The 16364-nt window shown below is 44.6% G+C and overlaps 1 protein-coding gene across 1 annotated transcript in view; it reads left to right on the forward strand.

Moving 5' to 3' along the window:
- Window positions 1–16031, forward strand: part of maml3 (mastermind-like transcriptional coactivator 3) — a 171062-nt gene extending 155031 nt beyond the window's left edge. The window contains exons 3-5 of the mRNA XM_053621936.1: window positions 6866–7132; window positions 10009–10096; window positions 13280–16031. Of these exons, the coding sequence (XP_053477911.1) occupies window positions 6866–7132; window positions 10009–10096; window positions 13280–14241 (1317 nt within the window). The 3' untranslated portion in view covers window positions 14242–16031. The remainder of the gene's footprint in view (window positions 1–6865; window positions 7133–10008; window positions 10097–13279) is intronic.
- The last annotated feature ends 333 nt before the right edge of the window (window positions 16032–16364 follow it).

Here is a 16364-nt window from a genome sequence, read left to right on the forward strand (position 1 = left end):
CTAGTTTCAAGCCACGATACCAGTTTCTTGTTTTCCTGGTGAAGACCGCGTTTCCTGTGTTTGTTTGTCTACTGTCAATAAAGACTTTGACCTGCACCTGCATCCGCCTCCAGTCTACGTTACGTAACAGAATACTGTGTCCAAAATGCGGAAGCAGCAGGTAGCCATGAGCGCCGCCGAAGTGGCCAGGATTTGGGCGCTTTACCGTTCGTCCCTGGAGATGAGCAAACAGCTCGAAGAGGAAATTGCTCAGTGCAAAGCTGAGCTGCGCACCACGTCGTCCCTCGCGCCATTTACCCCGTCCCCGCCGCCGAAGAGCAGGCATCTGGGGCTTCCCACTGCAGGGGAGGTGCACCATGCTGCGCAGTCCAGAGGTGAAGGCTGGCCCAGAAATTTTTTTTGGGGGGGCAACGAGGACAGCAGAGCTCCAGCCTGAGGCCTACGGGGAGGTCTCAGCTGTGGAGCTCCCACCTGAGGTCAACATGGCGACCTCAGTGCGACAGCTTGAGGCGGCGCCCTGCGTTCCAGAGGCGGCGCCCAGCGTTCCAGAGCCGTCGGAGGCGGCGCCCAGTGTTCCAGTGCCGTCGGGGGCGGCGCCCAGCGTTTCTGTTCCAGAGCCGCCGGGGGCGGCGCCCTGCATTCCAGAGCCGGCGCCCTGTGTTCCAGAGCCGCCGGGGGCGGCGCCCTGCATTCCAGAGCCACTGGGGGCAGCGCCCTGCATTCCAGAGCTGGCGCCCTGCGTTCCAGAGCCGGCGCCCTGCTTTCCAGAGCCGCCAGGGGCGGCGCCCTGCATTCCAGAGCCATCGGGGGCGGCGCCCAGTGTTTCAGTTCCAGAACCGCCGGGGGCGGTGCCCTGCGTTCCACTTTCAGCGCCGCCGGGGGTGGTGCTCCGACTTTCAACCCCGGTGGGGGTGCTGCTCCGCCCCTCTGCTGCCCGACGGAGGCTGTCTCGCACAGGGGCCCGGGACCCCCGTTGGAGGGGGGTTCTTGGTGCTCTGGGAGGAGCACCCTTTGGAGGAGGGTTCTGTTATGCCACGGCCAGCAGATGGCAGTGCGGCACGGCTTCTGACTGGTCACGTGACTCTTGTTTTCGTTCGCTTCCTGCTTGGATATTGAATTTAGTTTGATCATGTCTCTGATTTGCCCCAGGTGTCCATGTTTTGGTTTGAGTATGTTTGCTATTTAAACCCCTCATGTGACTGCGCACGGCTTGCAGTATTATAGTTGGTATAGTTGGTATAGTTTGTACCAAACGTCTGATGCGGTTCCCGTTTATGTTTGATTACGATAGTGAATGCATTAGCATGTTAAGCGGTCTGGTTTCATGCCCTGCTCTAGTTTCAAGTCACGATACCAGTTTCTTGTTTTCCTGGTGAAGACCGCGTTTCCTGTGTTTGTTTGTCTACTGTCAATAAAGACTTTGACCTGCACCTGCATCCGCCTCCAGTCTACGTTACGTAACAAAAAGTGAGTACACCCCTCAGTGAAAATGTACAAATTGGGCCCAATTAGCCATTTTCCCTCCCCGGTGTCCTGTGAATTGTTAGTGTTACAAGGTCTCAGGTGTGAAAGGGGAACAGGTGTGATAAATTTGGTGTCATTGCTCTCACACTCTCTAATACTGGTGACTGGAAGTTCAACATGGCACCTCATGGCAAAGAACTCTCTGAGGATCTGAAAAAAAGAATTGTTGCTCTACATAAAGATGGCCTAGGCTATAAGAAGATCCTGAGACTGAGCTGCAGCACGGTGGCCAAGACCATACAGCGGTTTAACAGGACAGGTTCCACTCAGAACAGGCCTCGCCATGGTCGACCAAAGAAGTTGAGTGCACGTGCTCAGCGTCATATCCATAGGTTGTCTTTGGGAAATAGACGATGAGTGCTGTCAGCATTGCTGCAGAGGTTGAAGGGGTGGGGGGTCAGCCTGTCAGTGCTCAGACCATATGCCGCAGACTGCATCAAATTGACCTGCATGGCTGTCGTCCCAGAAGGAAGCCTCTTCTAAAGATGATGCACAAGAAAACCTGCAAACAGTTTGCTGAAGACAAGCAGACTAAGGACATGGGTTACTGGAACCATGTCCTGTGATCTGATGAGACCAAGATAAACTTATTTGGTTCAGATGGTGTCAAGCGTGTGTGGTGGCAACCAGGTGAGGAGTACAAAGACAAGTGTGTTTTGCCTACAGTCAAGCATGGTGGTGGGAGTGTCATGGTCTGGGGCTGCATGAGTGCTGCCGGCACTGGGGAGCTACAGTTCATTGAGGGAACCATGAATGCCAACATGAGGATGAACAGTATGCAGTATTCCGGCATGATAACGACCCCAAACACACCTCCAAGATGACCACTGCCTTGCTAAAGAATCTGAGGGTGAAGGTGATGGACTGGCCAAGCATTTTTCCAGACCTAAACCCTATTGAGCATCTGTGGGGCATCCTCAAATGGAAGGTGGAGGAGCACAAGGTCTCTAACCTCCACCAACTCCGTGATGTCATGGAGGCGTGGAAGAGGACTCTAGTGGCAACCTGTGAAGCTCTGGTGAACTCCATGTCCAAGAGGGTTAAGGCAGTGCTTTAAAATAATGGTGGCTACACAAAATATTGACACTTTGGGCCCAATTTGGACATTTTCACTTAGGGGTGTACTCACGTTTGTTGCCAACGGTTTAGACATTAATGGCTATGTGTTGAGTTATTTTGAGGGGACAGCAAATTTACACTGTTACACAAGCTGTACACTCACTACTTTACATTGTAGCAAAGTGTCATTTCTTCAGTGTTGTCACATGAAAAGATATAATCAAATATTTACAGAAATGTGAGGGGTGTACTCACTTTTGTGAGATACTGTATATACTGTTTATCAGGGTTGAAGCACTGATCTAACGCCCAATCTAGCGGATATGATCCTGTGTGTAGTGTGTGTGTTACACTGTGGGGTGTGTATTGCTTTGCAGTGTGCAACACTGTGTCCACTGTATGAACGACAGACCAGGTGGAGCGAGTAAAAACAAAGGGAAGGGGGGTTTAGTGGGCTCATGGAGGTGAAGAGCGAGAGAAAGAGGCAGAGGAAAGAATAAAAGAGGCACAGCACTTTATTTACACTCCCCCCTGTGTCACGCTCTCCCTCTCTCCCATGTGTGTGTGTGAGAGAGTGTGTGTGTGTGTGTGTGTGTGAGCGCGGCTGCTAGAGGCTGCCGCCCGCCGTCGTCCATCATGGCTCCTATGAGCACCATCTGCTCAACATTACAGCCGCTGTTGCCTGGCTACCTGCTCTCCCTCTCTCCTGCTCTCTCTCTCCTGCTCTCTCTCTCTCCTGATCTCTCTCTCTCTCCTGATCTCTCTCTCCCGCTCTCTCTCTCCTGCTCTCTCTCTCTCCTGCTCTCTCTCTCTCCCGCGCTCTCTCTCTCTCTCTCCTGCCCTCTCTCTCTCTCCTGCTCTCTCTCTCTCCCGCGCTCTCTCTCTCTCTCTCCTGCTCTCTCTCTCTCTCCTGCTCTCTCTCTCTCTCTCTTGTTCCTTGATCCCTTTATTTCTCTACTTTCCTCTCTTTTGGTTCTGTATCATTTCTTGTTATCATTTCTCTGTTTTCTCACTGCTATCCCTTTCACTCCCTTTTATTCTCTATTTTTGTACACACCTTTTTCTTGTTCACTCTTCTTTTTCCTTTTTTCTAAAAAAAATTCCATTTCTCTCTCTCTCTCTCTCTCTCTCTCTGTCTGCTCTGTTTCTTTCTCGTGGTTTCTCTCTCCTTTTCCCTCCATGTCGTTGTCTTCCTGTGTCTCTATTTTCTCTCCCCTTTCAGAGCTTTATTTATTTTTTCTTTTTCCCCCATCGCTTTTTCAGACATTTATTCATTTCTATACTTCACGTCCTCATTTCATCTATAAACACTCATGAAGCTCATTATCCTTTTCTGTTTATGCCTCTCTCTCTCTTTCTCTCCTTTTCTTACTCTCTTCTTCTTCCTTCTTTAGTTTTGCACAATTTTTCCTTTTCTTTTTTTCGTCATTCCTCTGTAGCTTTCCCTCGTTCTTTCTCCAACCCTTTATTTTCTCCTGTCCTCTCTTTATTCCTTCCTCCCTCTCTCTCTCTCTCTCCCTCTCACTCTTTTCTCTTCTTCAGCTGAATATTGTTTGTCTTTCTCATTTCTCCACCTTCCTTGTCTCTCCCTCATTCGCTCTCAGACACATTATGGAGCGGGCAGGAAGAGGGTGATGTATATTACAGCACTCGTGATTAAGCCGTCGCGTGTGCGGGGGGAGAAGGAGGGGGGCAGTTAGAGCGAGAGAGAGAGAGCAAGCGAAGGAGAGATAGAGAGGAAAGTACGGATGACAGAGTTTGGGTTGTAAAAGAGGAAGTGGGGGTGTGGGGACAGAGATAAGCAGCGATATTGAGGGAGAGACTCGGAGAAAAGCGAGAAGGCGTGCATGACTGCCAGATAGGCATGGAGGTGGGAGAAACAGAGATATGACGATTCAGAGAGAGAGGATAGAGCAACGCTGCCCTCATCTGTCCACACACACACACACACACACACACACACACACACACACACGCTGCTCTGTGCTCGTTTTGTCAGCCTGGCTGGTTAAGTGAGGAGATCCTGCAGCCTCGATGGAGGTGTTCACGTATCGATCACTAGACGAATCTGAACCGTCTGCTTTTAGAGGCAGAAAGAGGGAGAGGAGTTAAAGCACAGTCGATAGATCAATAACAGTAAAAAGCAAACACACACACACACACACACAGGAACATGCAACACTGAATCCCACTGTTCCTACTCTATCATGCCAGCTTTTAGCGCAGACTCATTTGTAAAATGTCTACGACTGTGTTATAAAGTAGTTATTACCAGGATAAACCATATTCCGCATGGTGAACACGAAGTCTTCGATTCGGACATGGATCCCAACATTCTTCTTCTCCAGCTACTGTCAGCTAATGTTATCAACATGAGCCTTCCATTCCTCAGCACCGGAAAATTCCTGCCAAACGCCCCAATTATTTTTAGATGCAAAAGCTAATGTGTAGCTCTGCAGTTCCATTTGTTTAAAAAAAAAAAAAAAACTGAAGCGGCTCCTTTTTCACGATTCATTTCACTGAGTCCAAAACAGTGCCTTATTACCTACAAAAGGACTTTTTTTTGCATCACAGTGCATTATGGGATATCAGTGTGTATTATTATTATTATATTATTACAGAGAACATGCGTTACACATTCTCCATTATAGCACAGTGCTGTTGAATTCTGGATTCTGATTGGTTAAAGTGTTGAATAACTTTCTATAACAGTAGTTCTGGCTGCAAGGCAAATCGCAGGTTTACCGTAATGAGCTCGTTGTGGTGTATTATTGTTACAACTCGCGCAGGGACATGGTGGGCTTTCTACATCAATGGATTAAACATGTGTGTAATTGTTGATGTGAAGTTTTTCTGTGAGGAGATGTTCATTATTTAGCATTTGTAATTTGTGGTTACTCAGTAACATGACTAGCTGCAAAAATTTTTTTGTATGTCTTAATATCAAGAGCGAGAAAAAAGAGAGAGGCTATTGAGGGAACAACGGTTTATAGCTGCGATAACATAAATGATAACAGAAACAAACTTGTTTCATATAACATTAAACATAACGGAGTGGATAAAAATGATGATGTTCTTTAATAAATAATAATAAATTGTTTGAGTTATCAATTTGCTGTGGTAAGAGAATGAAACACTGCTGTTGGACTTCAAGCAGTCCCTCCAGGATTTCGCAGAAACGAACACTAAATAATGATAATGAGCCTTTATTGATCACATATACATTACAGCACAGTGAAATTCGTTTTTCTTCGTATATCCCAGCATATCAGGAATTTGGGGTCAGAGCACAGGGTCAGCCATGATACAGCGCCACTGGAGCAGAGAGGGTTAAGGGCCTTGCTCAAGGCTACAACAGTGGCAGCTTGGCAGTAATGGGGCTTGAACCCCCGACCTTCTGATCAGTAACCCAAAGCCTTAACTGTTAAGCCATCACTGCCCCCTAGTGAAACCACTGCCCCCTAGTGAAACCACTGCTCCCTAGTGAAACCACTGCCCCCTAGTGAAACCACTGCCCCCTAGTGAAACCACTGCTCCCTAGTGAAACCACTGCCCCCTAGTGAAACCACTGCCTCTGTATGTTGCATTGTGAAACCACTGTATGTTGCATCATACATTTTATAAAAAGCTGCAGCAAAATCAAGCATTTTCGGCCGCAACAATCACAAAAAAATCTCAGCGAAATCCTGTACGGACTGTTCACAGACACAGAGCCAGTCACACTGCCATGGCTGATAACGTTTCATTTAACTACCTCTTTTGTTGACCAAGATTGTCACGTCATTTGGCAAAATCAGGATGTTCAGGATGTGTTCTGTTCTCCTGCCGGATTCAGTTAAATCAAGCTAGACAAAGCCTTGTGGAGTTTCTAAACATCTGCTGTAAATGTGTTTAGTTAGATTGGTGGATCAGTTATTTATCCCAGAATGATCCTGAACATCATCACTGTAACTTATTAAAAATATGAGTTAATGTTCTTTAGACGAAAAGCAAAAAAAAAAACCTGTAGTGTTTAGTTCAATGGATGGCTTTGACCTAAAGTGCATCCAAGTGTTAAAAGTTGATGGGATTTTAGCTTGCTTGGTTGTTTGACAGCGTGGCAATAATGTTGAATCGTTTCCATCTAAAAGTCATCCTGACCTTAAATCTCTTCTTCAGGGTAGCGCGCTTGTGCTGAATGAATCGTCCGGTTTTATTATCTGTTTCTATTTTCAGTGGTTGCTTGTTCTGTTCCTGCCTTTTTCATGGAGTTCTTATCACGCTTCTCTTTCTTCTCTTCCAGGAGCAGGGCATGGTCGGGTTGCCACGCCAGGCCGCAGGCATCCAACCCCCTCACGGAGGTCCGGGAGCTGTGCCCTCGGCCGGACCTAACGGGGCGGGGCCAGGTGGTTACCTGGGCAACCAGCAGCAGCAGCAAGCAGCCATGATGAAGCAGATGATGGCTATGGAGCAGGAGAAGAGAGTTCAGCTTCATCTGATGGAGCAGCAGAAAGTTCAGCTCCTGCGGGAACAGAGACAACAGCAGCACCACCACTTACTGGCGGAGCAGGTACGCAGCATGTACACCTCACACAGACATACATGTTTCCTCACCAGCGTCAGAATGCCACCACCTAGATTCTGTCACTTTTTGAGGAAATAAAGCGTTCAAGAGCTGTCGTAAATCAGAAGTAAACCGTAATCTCGGGTTTTCCTTTCGATCCCGCTGCAGAAACCGTTACTGCAACATGGTGCAAAAAGTACAGGAACACCTTGAGCGTGGAGAAGATTGAAATTAATGTGGCGTTGGTTTTTACAGTTTTGTTTAGTTCGTTGTAATAGCGGCATGTCGCTAGAATTGTTAACAAAATGCACACTTGCACCAGTTTCAGTGAGTCTGTGTCCATGATAGCCTCAGATTCTTGTTCGTGGCTGCCAGGAGCGGAACCTGACGTGGTCTTCTGCTGGTGTAGCCCATCCACCTCATGGTTTGATGTGTTGTGCCTTCTGAGTTACGATAGACTTCCTGTCAGCTCAGACTAGTCTCAACATTCTCCTCTGATCTCTTTCATCAATAAGCTGTTTCAGACACTCCGCACACGGTATGTTTTTTTGGGGGGGTTTGTTTTTGAAATACTCAAACCAGCCCATCTGGCACCAACAACCATGTCACGGTTAAAGTCACAGAGATCACACTTTTTCTTCATTCGGATGTTTGATGTGAAATTTAACTCAAGATCTTGACCTGTATCTGCATGATTTTATGCATTGCGCTGCTGTCACATGATTGGCTGACTGGATACAGTTGTTCCGGTTAAAGTGGACAATGTGTATGTTTCGCAATTCAACCAGATTATTTTTGAAATACACTCACTGGCCACTAACAGGAACACCTGTACACCTGCTCATTCATACCATTGTGCACTCAAGTGGCAGCAGCACAGTGCATAAAATCATGCAGATACAGGTCAAGAGCTTCAGTTAATGATTACACCAAACAGAATGGGGAAAAAGTGTGATCTCTGTTCTGGTTTAACTATTTCAGAAACTGCTAATCTTTTGTTCCGTCGCTAGAGTTTACCCGGAAAGGCGTGAGAAAAGAAAAGCATCCGCTGAGCAGAAACGCCAATGTCAAAGCTGGGGACTTGATATAATCTTGACAATGACTACATTTACATGGACAGCAGTAATCTAATTATTGACCTTACTCTGAGTAAGATAATATTCTGATTAAGGTGTTTACATGAGTCGCTTTTAGAATACTCCTTTCATGTACCCGTTTTACATGTTATAGAACATAGATGGATTAACAGCACACGTCATTACATCCCCACGCCACGCCGTCCGACGTTCCCTCCAGAAATTCACGTATCAACATCCAGTTCGTATTTGTTATGGTACCGTATACAGTTTTGGGTGTTTTTATTAAAAAATTTTACGAACACGTCAAGCGCGGTTAATTATTTGTCGTGCTGTACGAGCAAATAGACGACTGCTTGAAGCCGTGGGCTGCGTCCCAAACCGCGTACTTACCTACTATATAGTAGCTGAGATACATGTATTTCGTCTGCTACAGGCCTATAGTAGGCAAGTACGCGGTTTGGGACGCAGCCGTGCTCTATTGTTTGCCGTAAAACGGTTGAGCGCTGCCGTGTGTGATCGTGTCCTGTCACAAAATGCGGTGAAAACTCTCACACGACGTTAATAGTGTGATTAAGGTGTTTACAAGTCTGTAATACACGTCGATAATGCGACTAAAACAGGAGTACTCCACACGTCTTAATTCGATTTGTGTTTACTTCGAGTATGACTTTAATCGGATTAAGGTAATTAAAAATTGCTGTTTACATGGTGGTTTCTTAATCAGAGTATCGTCTTAATCGGGTTAATATTGGATTATTGTTGTCCATGTAAACGTACTGACTCAGAATTCAGGACTTTAATTTGGTTTGTCGAACAACCAAGCACGCATCTGGATAGCGACACTGTCTTGTGTTTTGTTTTGGCTCTGATCTGCAGTAAAATTGATTCAAACCGAGTGATAATGAGGTTAAAGCAAACAAGCTCCCAAGCAGGAACTGAAAAAGCAGGAACAGGACTGACACGTGACCAGCGAAAACACACAGCTACACAGGGTTTCGTGACGGCTTTAGATTACAGAATATTCAACATTTTACTGATTCCACAAATTCCAAATTGGTCTCATGAAATTTGGCTATGAGAGTAAAAAGAGCAGGATTCCTTGTGTATGTTTCACCCACTGTAGACTTTCTGCACTTTAATCTCCTAGTCTGGTCCAGTTGAGATCCAAGCTGCTGAAATACACAACAAAAATGTTAGCGTACAAACACTGTTGCAGTTGATGTACAGAAAAGACCGTAGTGGCTTTTTTTTACTGGAATATTTATCTCTACGTTTTCTTATTTCTACTGCTTACCTTTTACATATTTTATCCCTAAATACACCCAATTGACTACTTTTTTTTATTATATGTTGGTAATGTTTTAACAAAAGACTATCTACTTAAGCACACTTAAAGTGAGACAGATCAAAGTAATGTGTTAGCAAATGTGCTCACACACACACACACACACACACACACACACACCACCTGCTGTTTTAATTTCCTCTCTCTTCTATCTCTGAGAATATGCTGCTAAAGAGACTCTTAACTGATATTGGACGGTGATCACACACCTCTGTTACTGGGCGTAAATGGTTCTGTTTTGCTAACCGACACAGCACACGCTCAGAGAAACACGAATTAAAATTAGCCCACTTCTCCAAGGATCTGTACCATTTTCCTGAATTTACATTAGCATTATGGTTTAAGCGGTTCCCTCGCATGAGCTCACCTGCTCCTCTTTTGTGCACTTTAATCTGTAGCTGCAGTTGTGAGGTTGTGTGCTTGAAGTGTGTGTGCACTAACAGTGTGTTTATTTGCAGTTACAGCAGCAGCAGCAGCAGCAGCAGCATCTCCCAAGGCAGATGAGTCAAGCACAGAGAAACCCGTATCCTCTCCAACAGTTTCAGGGTAAGAAACAAAGACATGAGCAGTTACACAATCACATTCCATGTATTTCATCCATTGTCACTGAAGGTGCATACATACCCACTTCTATGTGTTTAGTACATAAACTCTATGGGTTTTTAATACAGATAATCAGCAGATGTGTTTTAGGGCTGTGAAATTCCTTGAGAAGATACACTACATGCACTACACCATGCATTTATATGGAAGATGAAAACTGTTTCACTTTTAATCAGTTTTTCAACAACAACAACAAAAAAATTCACAAAGAAGCAGTGCCATTTTGTCCTAAATTTGAATGTTTCCATTTCTTTTCTTTTCTTTTTTATTTTTTAATTTAAATTTAGCCACATTAATGATTTGTTGTCACTGATATTGACCTAAATTTGACTATTCTTATGCTACTTATGCACCATCTTCAATTCATCTTTACACAGAAAAGCCCAGGGTGAGTACAAATTGGTTACCCTTTTCACTACATGTGCTCACTACATAGGGCATAACATAATGGCACTGTACAATCTACAGTATTTAGTGTATTATAAGTCCAATAGAATACTATTTGGGGAAAAACAGAGAGACTACGGTTATGTGTCGATTGGAAATTAACTACTTTCATGTAATATCACTATTAGGACACATACTGTTTAGTCTGAACAGAATAATATAGAATAAAGCACAGCATATTTCAAATATATATTTTCACTCTGCACCTTTTCACTGCATCAAAGGACAAAGGTAATTTAGCCAGTGCTTTTTGACTGAAAGGAGAACATGACATAGGGAAGTTTGTTCTGTTGGCTCCTGTGTGTGTTCCATTGCTCTCTTCATTGCAGAGTTCCTTTGTTTATTTCACTCTTCTCACAGCAAATCATTCACTCTTTTAGTTTCCAAAATTACTACTTTGTCAAGTGCACCGACTGCTCCTGCCTCCTCCTGAGCTAATGAGAGAGCACAAATACTCGCGCACACTCTGTCACACTTCTACTCCCTTAACACGTAGACAAGCACTCATGCACATTTACGCATGTGAGCATATACAGAAGCAAACACATCAGGAAAACTGTATGAAATGTAAAGCACATCCCCCGCCCCAAACCCATACACACAAACACATACATACCCTGAAGGGAAGTGTGTCTATTGATTGTTCTGTCACGTTGCCATGGAAACCATGTTAGATGTAGATCCGGTGGGAAATACCCTCTTAGTCAGAGCCATCAGTGGGAATGGGACTTGGGGATTGTGTGTGTGTGTGTGTGTGTGTCACACATTAGACATTTTCAGGTTTATTGAACGATGCACAATGTTGAAGTCAGCTGCAAATGAGCATCTCTGTCCAGTCTTCACCCCGTAATCAGGATAGGCTTTAGAGTAAAGCCACACTGACGTCACTGTCTAAAATCTGGACAATGTTGTTATACACTACAGGAGTAATCAGGCCTACACACTGTTGATATAGTTTTGGACCACATCTTCACTTAAGAGAGTTTTGGGGTGTGTATATGTCCATCTGAGACAGTATGGTTACAGTGCATCTTGATATGTGAGCAACACTCTGATGTACGAAACACACTAGACAACAGCCTTTTGATTTTGGTTTGGTGTAGTGTTATTTATTTTTGTGCAAAGAGTTCAATTTTAGTAATAAAAAAGTGTTAGATTTAAGGAATGAGAGGTCACTCCTCATTCAATAGGACTGCCAGGTACAGAGGCCACAGCCCCTTTACTGGGACTGATGAGTACAGAGCCCACACCTCCTTCACTGGGATGGACAGGGCACAAAGCCCATGCCCTTTCACTGGGACTGACAGGCACAGAGCCCACGCCCCTTCACTGGGACTGACAGGCACGGAACCCATGCCCCTTCAATGGGACTGACAGGCACAGAGCCCATGCCCCGTCATTGGGACTGAAGGGCACAGAGCCCATGCCTCCTTCACTGGGACTGTGGGGTACAGAGCCCTTGCATCCTTCACTGGGACTGACAGACACAGAGCCCATGTCTCTTCACTAGGACTGACAGGCACAGAGCCCATGCACCTTTACTGGGACTGACAGATAAAGAGACTAACTGAAACTAACCAGTACAAAGACCCCACCACATTCACTGAGACTGACGCTTACAGAGGCCACACCTCTTTTATTGGAACATTGGCCGGTTTGGTCAGGATTCTAGAACATTTGCCAGTTTAGTAACTATTCATAATTAAAGCATAATCTCCTCCGTTGAATATAGTAATTAATACAAGCAAAAGACTCAACAGTTTCAATATGTTTGATTGGTTTACATCATTTCATGCCGTCTTGAGTTGAATCCACTAAATATCTACTACAACTGAGTTTGCCTCAGAGTAGACGTACAACTACGCAATTTTAACCTGTTAAATTTTTAAGACCTAGGTCCTGACATTCCACACTCCCATGAATACATTCCTGTTTTCACTGTAGTTTCTGAATAATACACTTGAAGACGATTAAGTGAATAAGCTGATATTTAAAGGGGTAAAGCAAAATGGCTCACCAAAACTGGTGAAACCCAACTTAGTGAAAGCTAGAATTAATTTTACTGTATAGTGCACCAGTCAAATCCACAACACAAACACACACACTCTCTCTCTCTCTCTCTCTCTCTCTCTCTCTCTCTCTCTCTCTCTTCTACAATGAAAGTGGAGTTTATCACTAGGCTCAATTCCAGCCTGTGCTCATTCCCCTCAGCATCCTCTTTTTAAAACATCAACTGCCTCTGTTTGCTTATTTGATTGTTTATTTCTTTATATATTTATTGGCAGCACTGAACTTTCTCCCTCACATTGCCTGTTGTCATGGCAACTTGCCCTCCTCCCAAATTTCCCTGCACAATTTCAGTCTGCCTTGGAATGGACTATCAGGATTGATGGAGCCTTTCCAAATGAATAGAGACGCACCATGCATCGCATTACACGGCTGCGCTGCTGATTTGCCGTGCGTGTGCCTGTGTGTTTCATGCAGAGTTGAATTACTAATCTTGGTTTTCTGTTTCTTTACTTATTAAGGAATTTTAACACATTGCTAAACATATAGTGTTATACAGTTGAGCTTTAATTGAACCCCAGGAGCTTTCAATTCAGAGATAATGATATTTGTTTGAAATATTAATTTAATATTCCTCTAAACATGACGTAATGTTTTTCTGTGCTTGGCTAGGCACACAGCAGGAGATGGCAGCAAGGAACCAGGCGCTTCAGAGCATGAGGAACGCTCGCCTCCTACAGCAGCAACAGCAGCAGAACCAAGGCATGCTACAGATGGCACCAGTTCAGAACCCTGGTCCCATGCCCACTCAGGGCGAGATGGGCATGGCCTATGGAAGCCAGGCAGGAACACAGGCAGCCATGTACCAGGGCATGAATTCGGGAATGGGTCAGATGCTCCAGCCGCAGCATCACCCCAACCAGGCTAGCATGGCCATGGCACAGAGACCTGCAGGCACGGGGGGACAGGGAATGGTGGGAGGAGGAGCTGGAAGCGGATATGGACAGGGTATGATGATGAACCCTGCCCTCTCTCAACAGCAGATGAAGCCAGCTGGGCAGCCGATGGTCAAAGCCCAGGCTCAAAGACTGCAAAGCATGATGGGAGGTGGAGGTCAGGGATGGCCCCAGCAGCAGAATATGCAGGCCATGAGTGGAAGGACTACAAACGACATGGTGGCGTTTAACAGTAACCCTGCATACGCCATGCAAGGTGGGCAGCCACCAAGGATGCCCAAGCAGCATTTCAGCCAAGGGATGGGTGGCCAGGGCATGGTAGACCCACGAGCCATAAACCCAGCAAGCATGGGCGGACCCATGATGCCTCACATGGCAGGCCAACCAAGGACCAATCAACCGCGTGGAATGGCAATGTCGGGTATGGGTCAGGCCGTGCCCAACATGGCTGCTTTTGGACAGGGTTCCACGCAGGCCATGGCAGGGGCCGGACCAGGTGGAGGGGCCTATATGCCAAGCGGGCAGACACAAGGCTACCAACGGACATCAAGCCAAGACTTGGCTTACGGTTATGCTGGCCAGTCAGGGACCGGAAGTGGGGTCCCGTTTGGCCTGTCAGACAGTGCAGAGCTGGACTCGACGGACGGTTGGATGGAGGAATTTTTCCCCAGCCAATAGCCAATGTGGAAAATGTTTTGGGGGTGGGTGTTCCTTTGGGATGGGCCAGAAAAGTGTTGTTTTTTTGTTTTTGTTTTTGAAAAAGAAAAATGAAAATCATTTCTAGACAGTGTGTTCGTTCTTGGTTTTGTTTCAAAAAGTTTTGTTTATTGTTTCCATTTAATATAATGGGGAGATTATTACATGTTGTGTATTGTATGTGTGATGTCACTATATTTAAACCAACAATCTCTAAAATCCGATTCTAGCTAGAAGCCAAGTCTCTTTAGACTTCGTCCTGCGCCCTTCATCATCTTTTCTTCGTCATCTTTTCCAGACTTTTCTAGGGACGACACAGTGTAAAACCTAAATTACTTGTGAAATAGAAAGATTTTTGCCCAGTGTTTAGATCAGATGTTGGTTTTGCTCTCAACTCTGTCTGTTTAGTCAATAATTAATTCTGAAGTGTGTGTGTGTGTGAAAGAGAGAGAGTGAGAGAGAGTTTGTAAAAAAAAAAAATAATAATTAAAAATACAACAGCACCATCACCTCACCATTAAATCCCTTTGCTCTGATAGTGATTCAAAGAGCCAGCAGTTCCACTTCCCCTGCGTTCTTTCTGCAAACATCACAGCGAAACACCTCGCAGTCTTTACTCTCAGCACATGCATCACCAGTGTTTGTGTGCTTTATCTAATCGAAGAGACTTGGCAGCTACAAATTTGTCTCTCCACCTAAAATATGAAGGCTGGAGGACATTATGTTTTCTCATATGGCAGCTAGGAACACAAGCATAGCGTCGTCTCCCACATGGGCCAGAAACTCACAGTCCTCTTTAGCAACGTGCAGCCAAACACAAATTTCAGATCCAACCTTCGAATGCAACAGCTTCCACAAGTGACTTGTGGCAGTTCAGGCTTTCACATAGCAATGGGAAAACAGGAATGATCACTTGTCTGTTCGCTTTCTATGTTCAGGAGAAAAAAAAAAAACATGACGAATCATTTGACATAACTAAAGATCATTTCTTTCCTATTATTCATTTACCAGATGCTTTTACTCAAAGCCTAAAGCTGAGCAGTCGAGGACTAAGAGCTTGGGTAGTACTTTTCTTCTGATCAACTGTAATCTGATGTTATGTATCAGATAAAAATTTTCACACCCTTGAATTGAATTGTTCATGTAAAACAGGTTCTTGATGTGTTGTGTTTGTTCTATCGGGTTTGACACAGCGTCACTGCCTGCCTTCATTCCGAGCAAAAAGCCATCAGTTACTGTCAGTACATTCTTTATGGCCAACCTGGGAAGGGAGAAAAGATTGTTTGGAGAAGACGCGGTGCATGAAGGCTATATTCATAAAACTTTATAACTGTGCTTATAATGCTTCATAAAATTGAAAATGATCGTATTTGTAAGAAACTCCAATAATGTCCGATAAAGCATGTAACAACTGACTGTCAGAGATCTTTTAATGTCATTATTTTAAGTTTCTTAACTATTATCAACTTTAGGATATCATGGAAACATCAATTGCAAAGTAATTACAGATCAAAGCAGGTGAAATGGCAAGTGTAGATTAAAAGTTATCAATTGTTCCAATGATCATAAGAACGCTTATTTATTACCAAACCTTTCTAAATGAAAAAGTAATTTAAGCAGTGATATTGATGTTACATCGATCCTGAGCTCAGGTTTCGGTCTAGGTGGTGTTTCGCATGTTCTCCCATGGTCATGTAGGTTTCTTCCAGGTTGTCCGATACGTGCAACCTCGAAAAAAAAAAAACAGGAGGATTGGCTATACTAAATTACCCCTAGTGTGTGAATGGACTTTCCAAGATGTTTTCCCACCATGCATCTGAACAGGATTAAGTGATTACTGATGGATGAATGAATGAATTTGTTACTAGTGTTGATATAAATTTTCAAGATAATGGTATTCTACAGTCCCTCCAGGATTTCGTGATTTTGCGATAGCAGAAATCAATGCAAAATCAAGTAAACTCGGCAATATTCGGTGGAGCTTGCGATTTTTCAAAATTACCTCAGAGTTGGGCCAAGACTGATTGAGTGTGATCTCATCACAACACGCATTTAGCCAAACCAGTCTTCGATTCACGTACGTCGAACATGAGTACAGCTAAAAG

Source organism: Ictalurus furcatus, chromosome 3, assembly GCF_023375685.1.
Source record: "Ictalurus furcatus strain D&B chromosome 3, Billie_1.0, whole genome shotgun sequence".
NCBI classification, from domain to species: Eukaryota; Metazoa; Chordata; class Actinopteri; order Siluriformes; family Ictaluridae; genus Ictalurus; species Ictalurus furcatus.